Raw genomic sequence first — 20638 nt, forward strand, 5'->3', positions numbered from 1 at the left:
CTTGATACATAAATAACTATTGAATAAATTTACGAGTAGTACAATGTAACAATATGAAACCTACCATTATTCACTGGTCAACAAAATTTCAACTTTTTTCGTCACATGAAAACTTATATCGAACTTGACATCAAAGCATATATTTTCGAAAAAAATACAAAAAATTACACTCAAAGAATATTTATGATTTTCGTGAATATTTGTCTACCGGTAGGCCAAGAATGATCTGGTAGCATTCCTGAACTCCATTTCCATTGATTAGACTTCTCCATTAGGGAAATGTCCTGACGGAATCCCTCTCCTTGTTCGGCACTCACAGCACCCAAATCCAGATGAGAGCACCCCAAAGCTTTATATAACATTAGTTCCTTTATTGAGTCTTTGTGTTTTCCGCTCTATGATTTCCTAGGAAATTTTGGACAATACTCACAAAACATTTTCAGGCGATTTTTTCCTGGTCTTCTAGTTTTTCTTCAAATCTCTTTTCCTTCATGGTTGTCGTATTTGTGAGCCTAGAATTATTCTCCTTTTAATTTTCGCGTCGCTGAGTTTGGGGAATTTTATTTTATTTGAATAGTGACTATATCTGTCTCTGCTGCCAAAAATAATTGAATTATTAATCGCCACGAATTTTCTAAGCGTGTTTTCCGTATTTAATTTTTCAAGAAGAAATCTCTTTCATATCTCGACCATGAGCAAACGGCACTGAAGGGAGTTCGTTTCTGTTATGTAGCAACATTGCTTTCAAATTAGTTTTTGAGGAGTCACTGAACAATCGCCAGTGACTTGGATCATGTTCAAAATTCAATAAATTCATTACAACACAAATGTTATCATAATGGACTAAATAATTTACTGTAGAAAAGTAAGGTTTTATTTCATCGTCACGATGTTGAAAATAAAAAACTGTTGTATCAGGGGAAAGTAAATTCCAGTCGTTTAATCTAGACCCCAAAAGCTCAGAGCTCAGTAGTAGTTGTTTACAGCTGATTCTCGGCCTCCCCCCACCACTATGACGTATTAATTGCTTTTTTTATTGGTTGTTGTTTGGTGAAGTTTTTTTGTTGTGTAGTGAAGTCAAGGCATTGTGACCTTGAAGTGTCTGGTGCATGGATCGTTCAGATTTTTTTTTTCATATGAGATTTTGTGTGTTTATGTGTGTGTGTAGGAGAATGCACGGTACAGGGTTTCATCATGTGCTTGTTTGTCTATGTACAAACATACGTCTGCATACTTCGAAGATCCTCCAAGTAATAAATGCTCCATCGGTGTTAGGGCACCAAGTTAGTAGTGGAGTGACGTCACAGCAATAACCGTTCAACGGCTAGAGAGCGACATGTTCACTCCACGACGTGTGGCAGAGTAATGCGTATTCTTCGGTCTGCCCTCACCTCTCCTGAAGCGATGAAGGTTCGCTCTAGCCCCGCTATCGATGGTGACACAACGGCAGCCGAGGACTGTTTGCCTAGCGTCTACCCTCTCCGAGACCGCAACGACCACTGCTTGCTCGTACCGGCAACTGTTATCGCATCAAGTTGGGAGATGGGCTTGGCTGTGACGTCAGGCATCTCTAGTGGATAGCAACTAGCAATGTGAATCTTTCACGGTTTCATGGTGGGGGTGACTCACACTGTTTAATATAAAAGAAATGCCTGGCACACTATGAAATCAGTAGACGAATATATCTGCAGCAGTTAGCAATTGGTAGAGTGTTATTCAGTTCGTAATAGAAGGAAGACGGTGAGTGTATTTGTCTGTTGGAAATTGTTTATATTTTCATATATATTTTCATCATGTCCGTTTCAAAAGTAGACTTGAATAAAATTAATAATTTGATTGTACAGGAGGTTGAAATACTAGAGCAAAAGGCCTTATCATCATTGCCAATTGATGAAGTGTACATAATTAAAAATATGTCAACTTATTCTACACGATTTGGTAAATCAATTTTATTAACTTTGCAAGATGTGAGCAATGATAAATTATTTAAAACATGGCTACCAAAACGTATTTCGTTGCAATTCAGTGATGACGATATATCTTGTATCAACTCATCAGGTGGTAAATATACGATGATGTATTTAGGACAGAGCCAACAAAGTTTTGCTGGCATGAAAACGCGATCTCTAGTCAAATTCAATATGATTGAATAATAGTAATAATTTATAGTGAATTTCTTTAGGTCATAGCTTACAAAGTTTTTTTGGTGTGAAAACGATAACTCTAGTCAAATTCAATATGATTGAATAATAATAGTAATTATAATGAATTTCTTATTGTTTTATTAATATTCATATATTAGATGATAATTATATGGAAATATAAACATTACTAACTTAGTTGAATACACTCACTTTGTAACTACAAGTAAAATGGGAATGTGAGTATTATATCACTGAAAAATTGGAGGTTGCTTATTGTTTTTTTTTTGTTCGATTTCAGTTCCACCATTTAAAGATGTGGATGCAGTACGCAAGTCAAGATTGGGTCGATATTGTAGATCTCAAATCATCGGTTCAACATTTGTCGTCTAAATTGAAGGTGTTGGGTGATGGAGCCGAACATGCAAGCGTTTATGATATGAGTGTATGCTATGATGAAAAACAAATCGAATTATGCCTTCGTGATGCTGAGAACTATTGGAGTGGTGCAGAAGTTTGCAACAAATTTTTGGATAATGAATTGGAATTGTGGCAACTTTGTGAGGTTATGATTGAACTGAACCTAAGAAGATTCCTGTATAGCCTCCAACCATACTTGCCAGAATGGATTATTCATCACTTTGAATTGAATGATGAAAATCGAGAGGAAATTGAAGATGGTCGCGAAAATGATGATTATGAGGAAGAAGTTATTTTAGATAGTCTGTATGTTCCTGTGAATCATAAATAATGTCAAATAAAAAACTTTGTATTATTTTCATGTTTTATTTATTTAAATCTGATGAAATACAATAGAAAATGATTACAAAACAATAAATATGATATAAAATACAATACATGATATAAGTCAGTTACAAATAAAAAAAAAAGATCATAAAACAGTACATGATAGAGTGAAAAAAAAAAGTGTCAATATCTGCTATGAACTGAACCATCCAATGCATTGTATGTTAAAACTGTATCATGCAAAATTAATGCATATACTTTAGTGTTGTCTGGAAACTTGGTCTTCCTCGTCTCAAACTCAATCTTTATATCAATAGTTGATGATTTTGTTGCATTCGGTTGATGGGAACAATCGATGACGAATAGTGGATTCTCTCTAAATTGTCCAATGTCCATCAGAGGTTCACTCATATCTTTATCATAATAACTTCGCTGGAAACTCTCAAAAGCATAATAAGCAGGAGCATCAAGTTTTTTATCGAAATTCAAATTCCAACGCTCATATGGATAAACTTCAGAATTCAAGTATACTCGAATACTATTGATATCAGCAGTTGTGAATTTTGTAATATCTTGTGTTCTATCTTCAGATGTGGTAGTACTTTGGAATGCGATGATGACAAAACGAGGAGTTTCCAATGCGTTAGTTGTTTTGATGGCCCATATGTCTGAAGAAGTCCCACGTAATGATGGTAGTTCATAGAGGTCCCACATACGATACGCCAACTTGATTTTGGCATTCAGACCGCTTTTGTTTATTCTACTCAAAAGTTTGAGCTTGTGTTTATCATCTGGTACAATATGCCTTATTTTCCATTCGATTTTATTTATTTCCAAATCAGCATCAACCTCACCTATATATGAGTTTTTGAATGATCGAGCGATAATCAAAATCAATTCCTGTTTGGCATTCAAGATACTTTTGTTGTAATCTTCAGCAAAACCCATCAAATATTTCAGTGGTAGTTTTCCACTAAAAACATGACTGTTTGTATCCAAGATATCTTGCTTCAATTGTGAAAGTCCCCAACCAGATGTCAATAATGTGTTAGCATGAGATTGTCCAAATGATATCATGGTTTTCATTGTAGATGTTATCCCAGGTTTTCTAACAACAGCCACTTGTTCACCTCCCATTTCATAACGAATTTCGTCAAAGAGAAATGCAATTGCATTATTCGAGAGATAGCATGTTTTCGCTACATCTTTGGGGGTGAATTTACCTTCTATGTAAATGAAGCTCTCGGCAATATCTAGTATAACATCTTGATTATTGATTGCAATTCTGATTTCATCCGAATTCCTGAATAGCGGTGATCCATAGGGCTTATATGTGTGCTCATGTAAACTTATGAGAGAATGATCGAGCACTGGTTCATTGAATATATTCAACTTTTCATTGTTTGTTTCGAGCACCATTGTTATTTTCTCACTTTCAATCCAATCGATTTCAAAAATTTAAGATCACTCACAGACAGAGCGTTATGTGCTAACTGTTTAGCATACACTTGTGGAATGAGCTTCTTTTTATGCACACCTTTCTTTTTGATAGTGCAACTCGTTTGGGATTGTTCAATGCGATTTTGTCTATTATAAATGAAACCCATAACAACAGTTATTCGATTTTCTTCAATTCCAAAATAATGAAAATCTCTTCTTCACTTCCAAAATCGATAAGGTTATTTTTTTCATCCAAAATACGCACTGTAATGTTGTGAATCAATTGACGACCTTCTGGACTGACAGGCATATATATAATACTGTGTGGTTCTTTAGTGAGATTGTAGCCAGGTTCAACATCAATATCGAATGAGAAAAGAATGTGGGATTCTTCACCATTTATATATGAACCAGATATTATATTGCAATCTAAGCGGATAAGTCTCACAGTTGTAATGTTTATTGGTAATGATGATTCATGTATCTGATTTGGTGGAAATATTTCATGAGCGAACCCCATCATTTCTGCTATTGAATTTGGATGTGTCAGATCAATTTCATATTTGGATCGCATTTCACATTTGAATGTATTATTATTGGCGTGTAGATAGAAAATATCATCTGCAACGACATCATTTGGTTTTTTATCATGAAACAATCTGAACATGATATGTTTCTGTATGACGGCATTGATCTCTTCTATTTCATAAGCACCACATGGAATTTCAATTGTCAACTTTTGGGGTATCGATGAGTTGTCATTACTGATTCTAAAACTAACTAAGTTATTAGCTTCAGTTATATTATTGATTGTATTGCACCCATAGAATCCCAAAAGTCCTAATCCATAACGACTGTTCCTATCCAATTCAATTGGTGGAAAAAAATCCGCACTCAAGACACTTGTCCCGACAGCTTGTAGCTCGAACTTTCGTGACATGACTGATGAATATTTTGAAACACATTTCAATTTATTATTGTACACAGCAACAGCACATTTGAGACAATTTACACTTTTTGGAAGGTGTTGTATCATTTTTATTGATACCAATATTCACATCCTCTATATTACAAATACAACACATAGATTTCCGAGGTATAGGACCGTCATTAACATCCGATTCTGAATTTTGATCGTGGTGGTGGTGCTCATAACAATATCTATGTTTCATTATATCGATGTCATCTTGCAGATGCTTAGGCAACTTTTCCCAAACATATGCAATCTCATGTGCAACACATGCAAGTATCACTTCCTTAGGCATATTTGCAAGCATCACTTTATCCATTTTTTTCAAGGTACCATATTTTGAAAACATTCTAAGTGAAAACCCCATTCCCTTGATAGCCTCCCGATCCAGTTTTGGTGTTGAATCCATTTTTATTTGGAAAATTATTTAGAGAGAAACTGCAAGCACAAGTGACCACAGAGAACTGTATTAAATTTCTGTTGTCGATCATAGTTATATTTGATTTTTACATTCGAACATTTTCGAAAGAATCGAGTCAATTCCAATGGTGGGGGTAGATCTCCAAAACTATCGAAATATGTGACTTCTTTCCCACATTTTTTATATGCCACCCAATGTGTTCCTGGTCCACTTATTCCATCTAAATTAACAATAGCTGTCTCGTTTTGTTTTGGACCTGAAGATGGTAATCTATCACGCATAAAAAACACCACGAAAATGTGGAATTTTCATTTTTTGTGCATAATAACTGAGATCGAGATCAGTAAGAGGCCTCTGAGGTAGGGGTTCAATTAGTTTTTTGTTTTGTTTGTGGCTTTGTATGGTTTTAAATATAGTCCTAAACCTTTACGGTATGGTTTGAGATATATTCCACTTCCGCGTTTGCCTAATGCTACAGCCTCCATGGTTTTATTGTGACGATTGGCTTCCATTAAAGCCGCTCTGCTGGCTTTTGCCGAATTCACGGCCTTGGTAATACCAGCAGCAGCTCCCGCCAAACTTCCTAGTGCGGATAGTCCAGCAAAAATTGGTATCAATGGTAAAAGTCCACCGATCTTGGGAACAGGAATTATGCGTGGTGTGCGGATTTTCTTCTTTCCACCGGCAGCTTTAAGGTATTTACGTGCCGCCTGCAATGCCACAGTGATAGCTTTTTTGCTATTATTCGTCACAAATTGATTCCCACCAGCTTTCTTCAATACATTTCGCACTTTATGGACTATCCCAGCACCAAATGCAACTTTTTTAATTTTATTTTTCTTCGTTTGTTTCCTCTTACATTTTTTCTTATTGGTACTACAACCCATGCCCATATGTCTTTTCGCTTTCATAATGTTGGTGACAAGTAATGCAGCTGCTCTTTCCCCAATACTCGCGTCCTTCGATTTAACCCTATCCCAAGCGCTGTATTCAAGTTCTTTGTCGGCTAAATGTCTTGCTGCAAGATCGGATGGATGCTTAGAATATTGAATATCGTGTTTTTTGCATTCAATATCTAATTTATTGATTCCAGGGTCGTTACGAGCTAAACGTTGTTTCAATTTTGTACCCGGTCCACAGTATTGATAACCTCCGGTAGATGTAATTCGAAAGGAAGTTTGTTTATTAAATCATTAACAAAACCACAACCTCTTTTAATTTTACGATCACTTTCAATACGTCCGTATCGTTTGATGGTACACATTGAAATGAATAAGCTAATAACATTTATATAGTCTCCAACCACGGCACGATGCGCATTGTAAAACAGAAAGAAAAGTTTGCTGTAGATAATCTAGATGAGAAATTTGGTTGTGGATTGAATGGACAAAGGGTATTCAGACATGGTCCACTACTTCCATCATCAGTTCGAGGACTCATTATAGGACCTTCAAATTGTGGAAAGACGAATGCAATGATATCACTATTAACACATCCACAAGGACTGAGATTTAGAAATGTGTATCTCTATTCGAAATCACTCAATCAACCTAAATATCAGTACTTGCGAAGTGTTTTGGAACCTATAAAAGGATTAGGTTTTTATACATTCAGCAATAATGCAGAAATAGTGGAACCCTCCGACGCTAAGCCTAATTCTGTTTTCATTTTCGATGATGTGATATGTGAAAAGCAAGATATTATTAGATCATATTTCTGTATGGGACGTCATAAGGATGTTGATTGTTTTTATCTAGCACAGACATATTCACGGGTACCCAAACAGTTAGTGCGTGACAATACCAATTTCATTATAATGTTCAAACAAGATGAGACGAATTTACATCACATTTATTCAGATCATGTTTCACCCGATGTAACATTCAAACAATTCCAATTGATGTGTGTTAAATGCTGGGAGGACCAATATGGATTTCTAGTCATTGATAAGGATAGAAAAATAGATGAAGGTAGATATCGCAAAGGATTCGATAGTTTTATATACCCATGATCTTGTTTTTGGAACTTATTCGATCACTGAATATTGTAGTGGTCACTTCACCAACGAATTAAGCTTTAATTCAAAAAAAAGGGCATTATGAATACAAAAAAAGATCCTGAAAATAAAAACAATGAAATAAATTTGAAACGTCAACTAGTAGAGACAACAGAAGCTGTCAGGCAGAAATTCAACTCTATCAAGAATGATAATATTGAAAATCGTACGACACTTGAAAGATTGTATGAGCCCATAATGAAACCATTGAATGTTTTATCATCAAACGCTACTTCTAAATCACCAGTGTTATCACCAAATCATGGAACTGTTCAATCTACTTCAAATTATCCCATGAGTACTCCAATAGGAAGAAAACAATCTTTTGGTAGTGTATCATCTGTGAATAGTGACACGAGCACACTTCAAGACGATATGAGAACAACTCTATTCGAAACACCATCATCGTCCCACATCGATTCCTCGGATCCTGACATCTCACCTGTTATGAATGAAAGTGGTGAAGATGTTTTGATGAAACATTTGAATAATATAAAATCTAGAAATCCAGCATATGATGGAACATTTGGCGTACGTATGGATCCAATTACACAAAAGCTGAAAATGGGAAGTCTAGTGGTAAATTTCAAAGATGGAAACATTTCATTTTGGGATGCTAATAAAGTGAAAAAATATGAATGCGCAGGTAGTCCAGAATTGTATGATATGATTTTTTTGAAGAATCCACAAGATGTTGATAATGAAGAAACTCGTCAAGTATATTCCAAAATATTGAAAATAACGAATGCTCCATATAAACAATATCATCTGAAGAATGGTTTTAAAAATACAAATTCTAAAAAATTTCGTGAAGTTATCAAACCTCTATTAGACTCACGACAATATCCAATAAGAAGTAGAAGTAAAATTGGTGGAGCACTCAAACGAGTGAAAATGGAGAAAATATATAATTCTAAACCTGTGAATTATGTGTACTGGAATTCACCGAAAGAGTTAGTTGCTCGCCTACGACTATTGGTAGCTTCAAAGTCAGCCGGACATACCGGACATGATAATGAAATAATTTCAATAATTGAAGAATTACGTGAAGAAGGTATAATATATTAACATATTCACATGTAATGATCACTGTCACATCATCATTCAATGCAGTAACATTATCACCTTTTCTCTTTAATCATATTGAAATAGAATGACTAATGAAATAAGTGATGTCAAACGACAAGTTGTTAATGAATTACATAAACCTGCAAGACGTAATTTTCGTAGAAGAATAACCACCATCAAAGGTTTTGCAGATCTATGGCAAATAGATTTAGCTGAACTGCAACCTTATGCAAAAAGTAATGAAGGATACCGATATATACTTGTAGTGATAGATTGTTACTCCAAATATCTGTGGACTGTAGCAGTTAAAGATAAAACAGGTAGTACAGTAACTAATGCAATGAAACATGTACTGAAAGAAGCCAAATACTCCCCCAAACACATACAAAGCGATCAAGGGAAAGAATTTTTCAATAAAAGCTTCTCATCTCTCATGCGAGAATATAATATCAATCATTATTCAACATTTAGCACAAAGAAGGCAGCTATAGCAGAAAGAGTGATTCGTACAATAAAGGCATGGCTCTACAAGGAATTTTCGATGAGAGGTCACCACAAATGGCTTGATATTCTTCCAATTATAACTAGTAGATATAATAATAAAGTTCATCGTACAATAGGTATGGCACCCATCAATGTTGATTCAACAACAAAATTAAAATTCAAGGGTATCAATGGAATTGGAGGAAGACAAAGTAAACCAAATTCCAATTAAATGATATTGTACGTATAAGTAAATACAAACATATTTTTGAAAAGTCTTACACTGCGAATTTTACCACGGAGCTATTCAAGATTGTTAAAATTAATAAAACCATCCCAACGACTTATAATCTTGAAGATATGAATGAACAGCCGATTAGAGGATGTTTTTACGAAGAAGAGTTATTACGAACCGAGAATCCTGACGTATATCTGATTGAGAAGGTGTTGAAGAGAAGAAAAAATAAAGTATATGTAAAGTGGTTAGGCCTTCCTAGCGAACAAAATTCTTGGATTGATGAATCAAATATGGTTTAAATGTATATAATAGTGACTTTTATGAATAAAGTAATATTAAAGTTCATTATTGTTTTCATTTCAATTATAAGTATGTGAACTGAAAAATATTGCAGCGGTAAACATTGCCCCAGCCATTCGCAATGTTCTGTGTATACCAAACCAAATTAATTGTATACTCCATTCCCGCTTATATTTTTCAACTCACGATATTGAAAACACATTATCATTCCCAAAACTAATCGCCGTCACTTTGAAATGCAGTATCCAACTCTTTTTGCCAATTATCTCTCACTGATAATGCTGTCTCATAAAGCTTAGTCGACTCCTCAAGCTCAGCCTGAGCTTGCATTCTCGAACGTTGATGGAATTGCTTATCTTTACCAATTTTTGAACGGAGTTCATCAGCATCTTTAGACATTCTAGCCAATTCAACCTTCGCTAATGCAATCTTGGCATCTAATGCTTCAAGAGTTTCATTATTAGCATTAATAGCTCGCTCACTCTTTTCAAGTTCAGCAATAGTCATCTGTGCCTTTACAAGACGGCATTTTGCTTTCCTTTTCATTTCCCCAAACCGATGGAGGGGGCTGAAAGAAGATAGCGGTTCAGCTTTCAAATCACTCTTCATTTCTTTAGGAGTACCTTTTGGCTTCCTCTTCGATCTGTCACTTTTCGTTGCGGGTTTTTTCTGTCGCACAACACTTTTGGATTCTTTCTTTTCTTTAAAGTCAGTGACAATCGATGAAGATGCCTTAGTAACCTTCCTCTTGATTGTTCTAGATTTCTTATCAACACCAAGAGGAAGGGTAGATGAAGAGTGTTTGAGTGATGATAATTGCGAAACGATCGGATTTTCAATAATAATTTGCTCATTTGGTTCTGGCACATCTGCAAAGTTAACGAAGTCGTTAATATCAAAATCATTTATCGAATCTTGACTCGATAAATGTAATACTGGAATATTTTCAAAATCAGTCTGATCGATATCAACAAGTGGTGAACCATCTTCAGCAATCAATAGCGGCATAGAGCTCATGATTATTAAGGTCTGAGGAATGATATGTGATAGCAATAGAATGTGGATAGGAAAGGTGATGATGTTACTGAGACCTCACCATTTATAGAAGAAAATAAACTAGCGCATGCGCTCTTTCATCAACTGGCACATGCGCTCTCTCACTAAACTATTCACGCATGTAACAATCTTTGTCATTTAAGAGGAAAACTTTGTGTTGCATGCATGTATTTTTAAATGTTAGAAAATAATACAAATAAATTCAAAATATATATATTTATTAATAATAGAGGACAATAACGATAATAAAAAATGAAAAATGTTAATATGTCTCTGTGGATGTGGAACGTTCTTTGACTCTATTCCTCAATAGTTGTTGCTCGTGCGTCAAACACCAACATTGAAAAAAATGGATTCTCCTATTGGGGTAGAGTTGACCAACCTTCTCACACAGATCCCAAGTACTTCTACATGCATTGCATACATGATTCCAACAATTCATGGAATATGTATCACAACGCAAACAACGTTGCAGTGGAGTTGGAACGGCAGCACAGGTACCACAAATATTTCTACAGATACCTATATTGTTAAATATTATAGGTTCGGAACACTTCAGACACTGTAACTGTTGTTGACGATAATCCGATTTTGTTCGCTTCGGTGGATGAGAAGGAGGCGATAGTTGAATCCGCAACACGCAATCACTACACATACCAGTACATGGATTGATTGAATCCTTAGGTCTACTTATTTGACAAAAGTAGCACACAATAGCCCCTGCAATCATCATTGGGTAGACACACACTTTTGGTTTTTCATTCCACTCTTTTGGAAACGGCATTTTACTAATTCGATTAGAAATATTAAGAGATGACTTACAGAAACTCTGAATGCTCTCTCCTATACCTACGATCTCTATTTATACGAATCAACATCATGTGGAAGTATAGTGGGATAACTTCTCCTACTATTCCACTCTAAACGAGTCAAGTGGGAGTCGCATCACCTCCTATATAAGTTGACTTGCAAACCTAGAGTTCATTCATTCACTCTCTACAATTGTGAGCAAACAACAACAAGATGAATTCTGCAAAAATAAATGCTGCATTAAATAGAATAGCTGCTGTTGATGAAAACAATTGGATAGACGAATCAGATGATGAGGATGTCAATGTTCCGCTAGAGGAAGTGATAGTTGAAGCAGAAGATGTTGGAGTCGATGAAGATGAGATAGACGAAGTTGAAAACGAGGCCAACCAAAGCGACGAAGATGATGACGTGATGGAGTTTGAGAGGGTCATGGATGAAGAAGGAGATGATGAAGGGATAGAAGCTGACACAACTGAAGGTGATGGTGCTATGAGGATCGGTATGCGAACACTCAATGTCAGTGAGACACTGGAAGATCCCTTGGATTTGTATTGTGCATTGGATGCATACGTATTGATCAGCACAATAGATGGAGAGAACAAAAAACTATGTTGGTGCTGCTTTCGGTTTTATTCGCATAGAAACAATAATGGAGGGTGGTATGCCCATGTCAACACCCACAACACTGTCTCAATTATGGAAATGGGACAGAATTGGTGTGAAGCTTGCGAGAGGCCACTAACAAACTTCACCCGAGTATCTACATGTATTATATGTAATAATGTCCAACCTGTGGCACAATAACCGTGGACCTACTGGTCAAAAAAAAAACAACAGCCCTTTTCAGGGCTACATTATTCACACAAACAGTAGTTAGTTGTATTAGTATTCATAGATTATGTGACAAATGAATACTTTGACTAATAAAAGTCTAAGTTGGAAATTTGTTAGTCTTTGAATATCTATACATTATATGACAAATAAATTACTACTTTGACTGAAAAGTCGAAATTTGGAATTTGATAGTCATTGAATATCTATGCATATGATGAGTACTACTTTAAATGAAAGTTGAAGTTGGCATTTGTCAATCATTCATATGCATATAATGATGAATACTTTCACATACATATATTTCGTTTGAGATTATAATGTTAACATAATGTTAACAATGGTATGAATCTGTTTCTGTTTGAAAGTATAATGGTAGCTCTGAAAAGAGCTATTTTTTTATTGTTTCAGTCTTTAATTGTAGCCCTGAAAAGGGCTGTTATTTTTTTATTAATCCATGCAATGATATGGACTAACGCTCCTCATCATCAGAAACAATAATTATGGTATCGTCATCTGAATCAGATGATATACTAATGATATCATCCTCATAGTAGTCATCTGAATCAGATGATATACTCATGATGTCGTCGTCGTCATAATCATCTGAATCAGATGATATACTAATCACATCATCCGCATTATTATCGTCAACAGCATCTATGTCGTCCTGAATACCTTGTTCCACTCGTTCTGCGAAATCATCAGGAAGATCATAGATTCGCTGCAGAAATTGAGCGAAGGTTGTACTCAAATGATCAGACGTTGAATCTATTTCATGTACTTGGATGGGTCCTGTACTCGACATTGTGGAAGAATGATATAGAACTGGGATTGTTGCTATATTTATATTGGAAGAAATGAAATGGAGGGGGTGAAATGTAGAACAGTGTTTGAGATTCGAAAACATCAAGAATGAAACTCTGAGCGATTATTAGGAGAAATTCTTAGTGATTATTATGGAAAAAAAAACTAATAAGAGGGGGAGGAAGGGAGAGGAAGGGAGGAAGACACTGCCCCAGCCTCGCAGTGCCTCGTGTACACCAACCAAAAAGTGTGTACTCCGTGGAAGGAAAGGAAAGGAAATGATGGACGAGTAGATGATTATATGTCATCATCGGAATTGAGGACATCATCATCGATCAGGATTGGGGATGGCGGAGGACTATCCTCGATGAGGATAGGGGATGGTGGAGGACGTCTAACGTCAAGCTCGTCATCAGCATCATCGCCAGAGTCGTCGTCGTCATCATCGTCGTCGTCGCTGCTCATTGGGACAATGTCATCATAAGCAGGGTCCCACCATCCGTCAGGATCTGGATATTCCGAATCGTCCAAGTGTCCTTCGTCACTGCCAGTGACATGTTGAACTTGCATCCTGATGTCGTGATCCTGGTATTCATATGGCGGACTGTGGGGTTCCGTGGTGGAAGAGACTACCTGTACCTGGCTGTTATCCCAGTAATTGAAGTTGTACCCCTGATCCGGGCAGCTATAGGGTTCGGAGGTTGAATCGGGTTCCATCTCGATGCTAGCTGATCAACTGAATGTTTCATCAGATGATTTCTACTTTTATACTTTCGAGAGGGAGTGGGAGAGGAGTGGGACATTGAGTAGGGGTAAATTGCAGTGAGACATAAGACATATTCAATGAGTAGGGGTAAATTGCAAAGTGACATAAGACATATTCAATGAAAGAGATACTTGAATGGATAAAATACAAATGAAATATACTTGTCGATTTCACTATGAAACATGTCTATTTTTTTATTTTTTAAATTTTCTTCACATGGAATTATTTACAAGTGATTAGAGAACACAAAAATTGATGTGAGGTATTTGTCTAGAAGAACTTGGAATTGAAATAAAAAAATAATAATAATAAGAAGAAAAATGCTCCAACCATCGCATTGTTCAATGTGTACCAAACCAAAAAACAGTGTACACCCTTTATTTCACTTCCTTTTCCTTTATTCAATATAAACTTAACAAATATAAACTTAAAACTACCATAATTAAATATTCCTAACTAACCTAAAACTAATCTTATATTTATACTTAATCTACAAAAAAGGGTCCATAGCTGTCCATAACCTTTTGTGTAGCTCTATCGAAGAGGTTGCCGCTTCACACCTTTCCTCCAGAGATGCAATGTCACGATCTAGTTCGGCCATTTCTTTCTCTATTTCCCTACGTCGCTTAACCTTTTCACCCTTTAGGCGGTTCATGTTAGTCAACGCGGCCTCACTAGATCGGGCAGCATGTTCTATTTCTTTGCATCTCTGTAGAAAAGTATTCATCTTTTCACTCACCTCTCCGATAGGCTGTCGCACTTGTGGCACCAACACCTCAGGATCCGCCGGTGTCGCTGGCAGCGGTGGTAGTCGCGTCACCAACGGCGACAATATCACCAACTCCGGAGAAGGACTCCTCGGAATTTCCACTGCTGCTGGTGCTGCTGCTGGTATGGAGGCCCTCTTACGAGAGGTCGAAAAACTACCTGCATAAGGATTAGTCCTATTGCAAGTAGCTCGGTACTTTGAAATAGGACCAACCCTTGCTGCAGGTCGTTGGCAAACCTTCTTCACAGCCCTGACTTCCTCCTCCTCCTCGAATAAGTCAGGGCTAGAAGATCTACACCTAACTCGCGAACGCGAAGTGGTTGCCTGGTCACCCGTCACCGCTCTCGAAGATGCTGCCTCCTCCTGGTCAGCGGACACCGGCAGAATAGACGCCACAGCATTATTCACCTCCTGTGTATTGGTTGCCATTCTGAAAAAGAAGAAATAATACAAAGTTAGTTGATATAAAAAAAATAACATTCTTAATTTACTTACTCAAATGTCAAGTTAGTCGTCGGAAGCTACTGCCTTGAAGTGGAGTGGACTGCTCTCGATGAGATGACTTCTCGAACTGAATGTTGTGTAGTGCTCTCCGGAGGGTATCGACTTCGATGCGTGAGTGGTGGGAAAATGGTGGGAGCGCACATGCGCGTTGAGGGTAGGGGTGTACATGCGCAAATGTTGGGAGTCGGGGGGGGCGGGGCTTCGGGGAGGGGAGGGGCGGGGCTTCGGAAAGGGGGCGGGGCTTCGAGAAGGGGCAAAAAACGCGCCCCGGATGCAAGTGGTGGATGTTGAGCGCTAAAATTCGGCCGCTCCGCGGCCGAGCGACCGCAAGCGACCGCTCGACCGCGGAGCGGCCGAATTTCAGCGCTCAACATCCACCACTTACATCCGGGCCGGATGCAAGTGGCGGATGTTGAGCGCCCCAGGCCGCGAAGCGGCCTGCTGAGCGATCGCTTCATGATCGCGAAGCGATCGCTTCGCGATCGCCTATTAACCTAATGTAAGTATGCAGCTAACCTAACGTAACTGTTAACCTAACCTAACGAGGGAATACTAACCTAACACCTAACCTAACGTAACTATGCAGCTAACCTAACGTAACTATTAACCTAACATAACGAGGGAATACATTCACCATGTTGGTTCCATTAATACATCATCAGTTGGTTTTGGTTTTGGTTGTATTATTCTATGATTTGGATTAATGTTCAGTCCTGGATATCCCAGTCCACCTGATGATGATGGCTTGACTTTATAGTTTCTCTCCAAAACTTCTTTATGGTTTTTCTCCAATACTTCAACTCTCTGTTCCAGTACATCATACTTTTTCATTGTAGTCCCTGTTATGTTTGACATAGCATCAAATTTTTTATTTGTAGACGCTGTTATGTCAGACATTTTTATGTCTACATCACTTGTAAGTTTGTCAAATTTACGAGTGAAAGTTATCCGAGCCTCTGCAATTTTATCGTCAAATGCTTGCCGGGCGTCCCGAGCAATATTGCCTATTGTGGATTGTATTGCAGCTTGTAGGGCTAGAAGTATAACTTCCTTTGCTCCATTAATTTCCCCCTCAAGATATGATACAGTTACACAATCACTCTTGTCAATTGGTTCACTTGTATTTTTCAATATTTTCCTTTGCATGTCATAATGACCATCTTTTGTTAATTTAAAACCATTCCCAGGAGGACCTCGAATGACATTACCACCCCATTTTCTTTTTCTACCAAACTTATCGATTGTTTTAGACATTGTGCACTCTACGATGATTCTCTTCAAACTGATATTTCTGTCATTTATATTATACTATATATTGCAGTAATTGATTAGGGAAATAGAAATAATACAAATAAAATTTTAATCATTTTATATTCATTACAGTAATACATATACATACATACATAATACATTAATATCACATTACTTCTATCATATATTATTAATTATAAATGGCTACATAAATATCAATATTGAATTTTCCGGTTTTGAAGATATTGAATGATATTTCAATCATTGATCTCGGCAGATAATAAATTAATCAATTGATCCAATGGAGTCTCCTGAGATTGTGATTGTTGAATAATATTACTTATCCAACGAATGTTCTCATTTGGATCGTTTTCATAAAATTCAATATCATTATGACCCCAAGGAAGAGTGTGGGTAGTATTCGGAATGATAAATCGTTTATCGTCGTGATATGATAATGCAACTTTATTTTTTAATTCAGTATACATATCATGTAACACGCTTCTAAATGAATTCATCTTTCTGAATATCATACCACCTTGTTCGACGATTTTTTGATAATCTTCGCATGTCAATTCATTCTTTATTACAGATCGTTTAACCCCTTTGGCTTTCTTAAATTCACCATCAACAGATTTCACATAATATGCTTTAGCACCTGTACCATAAAAACTCATGATTGGATCATTTGGAAATTCATCTTTGAAGTTACCCAAGACTGAACTTGTTACTGGAATATTGAATTGGTTAACTATACTGTAATTGGATGTATCAAATCTACTTATGTTAGTTTTTATGAATTCATAAAAATTTTCTGTGTTTACTTTAAGAATGAGCGAGTCGGTATCTGTGTAAAGTAAAGAGACATTTTCATCAAAGTGTTGTTTGATGCATCCATAGAAAAAGTCATACATGACTGTTTTAGATAATTCTAATATGGAAAATCCCAAATATAATGGTTTATCGTAATGAACCTTCACTCTACCCAATTGAATGGCAACGAAATTATCAGTGAAAATTGAACAATTTTTGAAATTTGGTTTGGCTATGAGAGTGCTGGCACCTATATTTTTCTTTATATTTTCCCAATGTGTAACGAGTCTAACATCAATTCGATTATCTACATTCTCCATTGTCTTTCCATACACCGCATTATTCATTAGTTTATAGAAATCTTTAACAGATTTGTTGTTAGACCTATTACGCATTTCAGTATTAAGATCTATATAGGGTTTCATCCAGCATGATTGTTTGAATTTCAATACTCTATGTGTATTCATTACAATCAATCCATTTTTGACAGCTTGCTGTAGATTCCTATAATGAACAATATATTTTCTTTTATCATTCAAATTTGGAATTAATTTGGGAATTTTCGATTGTGTACGAGGTGGTATTATTTTTTCGACTAAAAATGGAAGGTCAGAATGTTTATCATGCAACTCTTGTGGATAATGAATGTCCACTTCAAATACATACCCATACGGACTATCAGTACTCACATCCATCACATCAAGATTAAGAATTTCATTTGGTGTCAACCATGTAAATTCACTTGTTGGTAGAGGTTGTGACATACTGTGACCGTATAGATTGGTTGCATCTAAATATGTAATGAATGTGGAAGGTTCATTGGGATTATAATTGGGTAAAAATCTATTATTTGCTATATGTTTCCTCTCGCTACATTGACTAATTCCACCTCGTATACCTTTTTGAAAAAAGTGAATCATATCAATGTCAGTTAGTAATTCCAATTCAACATTAGTGAACTTCAACATGGCATCCCATGATAATCCAGGTGCAGTGTAATATTGTGCCGGATCTAAGTTATATATCTCTAAACTTGTGGTGCGGAAATTTTCAAAAATATCACATAGTAGCAATACATCCGACTTCAAATACAAATCAGAGTATTCCCCCAAATTCTGACACTCGAATAAATTCCAAACATTTCTAGCCCTATCATAATCAGTTTCCGATATATGTTCACAATTGAGTGTGTCATAAAACTGATTTTTTGTCGGAAGTAATGGATAATTCAATTTGTCAATGTCATCAACAAAACTATATGGAAATACACCTTTCTGTCTCATCAAATTGAATTTCTCAATTTGTGGGAAATGTTTGTGCATCTCCAAACATTGATCGGAGGTCAAGTTTGCACCCAACTTCTCCAACGAATTAGTCATAAATTTATAACTATCGATAAATCTCATTTTGAGATAATTCTTCCTAACCACACCATCTTTATCGGTATAGCTGTGTGTAAAGAGATGCTTCGTGAAAGATATATATTTCTCTTTAGTTTGCGGGATAACATCAACTTTCTCTTTATTCCTATACAATTCTTTTATGAATAAATGACAATCATAACCACTTAAATTATGAAAAATGATAGGTATGAAGTTTGGTATTTTGAAATTTAAATTACATTTCGAGTGAGCGGCATGTGATCTTTTCTTTCCTGTGACATGACAATGATCTCTTACTTTGACGTCACCATCAGTAAATGCTTTATTACATATACCACAAGTTCTGGCTGCAGCAAACTGTTCTTCTTCTTCGACAGTTTGTGTATCCATTGGTTTAGGGTTTCTGAGATGATTTTCATGTATCTCTTTCAAATCATCTTCAATGCTACTCACAAATTTCTGAGCTGCATCTACACCCCTATATGTAACAAATTTTGTCAAATCATCATTATATGAACACTTTATCAAATAAGCAAATGAATATGGGGCATGTTTGAATGTTTTAATCGTGTATGAACTTCCAGGATTTGGCTCATTCACATGAATCGGTTTAAGCACTGATTCAAAATCAGCATACACTACAAATGGCACCCTCATTTGCCTCTCAAAGTTTTCAAACATTAGTTTATTTTCCGCAACCATTCTACCATATTTATTGATCTTTAAATTAGTAGTTGGTGTTGTGGTACTAATGTGATTACAATCATACATATTATGACGTAAAAGCAATCTCTCATCAGAAAAATATATCAAACATCCGTCACAAAAATATTTTTTCTGTCTATGAGCTGATAGTTGATTAGAAACTAATCTTGAAAGATCTTTGATCCAACAATAGTGACCATTACCGGAGTCATCAGTTATAAACAACAAATTGACATGTCTCCGGAGTCTTCTCTGTGAGTATCGCAATGGACCAATCACTTCATACTTCATTTTACCCTTCTCAAATGTACTCTCTAAACCGTAAACATTAATTGAAATATCATTCCTATCTTCGAATATTTCGATACTCTTATTATTAACTTTAACCGGAAAATCCATACCTGTGACATCTAAAACAGTGGAAAAATGTGGATATGACGTAAGTTCGGACACTCGACTATCTGCAGGATATAATGCTGATGTTATAGCCCAAGCAAAACAATATTGATCTTCATTACGAACATTCACAACAGCTTTCTTCCATTGAATACATTGAGGCAGCTTCACATATGAACGTCCTTCCAGTGGACTGTATTTATTAATGTTGACCTCGAGAAACAATATTTTTTCACAAGTCCAACCTGAATTATAAAAAAAAAAATATTACTATTCAATCTTATTGAAATTTTTAAAAAATAAATACCTGAGTCACGATCCTGGAACTCAGTCGTTTGAGCCACAATTACATCACGGAATCCATCAAAAACAGCATTCAAATCTGATGATTGGTCCACTATTTTATTTTGGGAATTAAATGACTTCGTGTCCCTCGAATCATCAGTCTGAAGAATATAATTCCCAAAAACTTCCATATTCACCTTGATGCTTTTATGGATCCTGATGGCTGATTCCAGTAATTCAATGACCTTCTGCCTAATCTTATTGAAAAATGACATGTAGTCACTGGTTACAATCGAACTCTCCACCCTGTATGTAGCAATGCGGCAATTGAATGCATTCGTTATAATTTGAACACCGTCAGACAATTGAACACATGCATTATTTTTATGACTCATG

General features: G+C 36.2%; 2 protein-coding genes across 5 annotated transcripts in view; one reads left to right on the plus strand and one right to left on the minus strand.

Annotated features, from left to right (window-relative positions):
* LOC111514936 (lachesin) overlaps positions 1-20638 on the plus strand; it is a 355844-nt gene that overhangs the window by 320938 nt on the left and 14268 nt on the right. The window lies entirely within an intron of this gene.
* Positions 14458-15722, minus strand: LOC141484651 (uncharacterized). Its single transcript, XM_074179774.1, has 2 exons — positions 15402-15722; positions 14458-15336 (listed from the first exon to the last, which is right to left on the minus strand). The coding sequence occupies exon 2, from the start codon at positions 15333-15335 to the stop codon at positions 14628-14630; it is 708 nt and encodes a 235-aa protein (XP_074035875.1). The 5' UTR covers position 15336; positions 15402-15722; the 3' UTR covers positions 14458-14627.

Source organism: Leptinotarsa decemlineata, unplaced genomic scaffold, assembly GCF_025532065.1.
Source record: "Leptinotarsa decemlineata unplaced genomic scaffold, Ldec_3_MD MMD2_tig00026282_RagTag_RagTag, whole genome shotgun sequence".
Classification (NCBI taxonomy): Eukaryota; Metazoa; Arthropoda; class Insecta; order Coleoptera; family Chrysomelidae; genus Leptinotarsa; species Leptinotarsa decemlineata.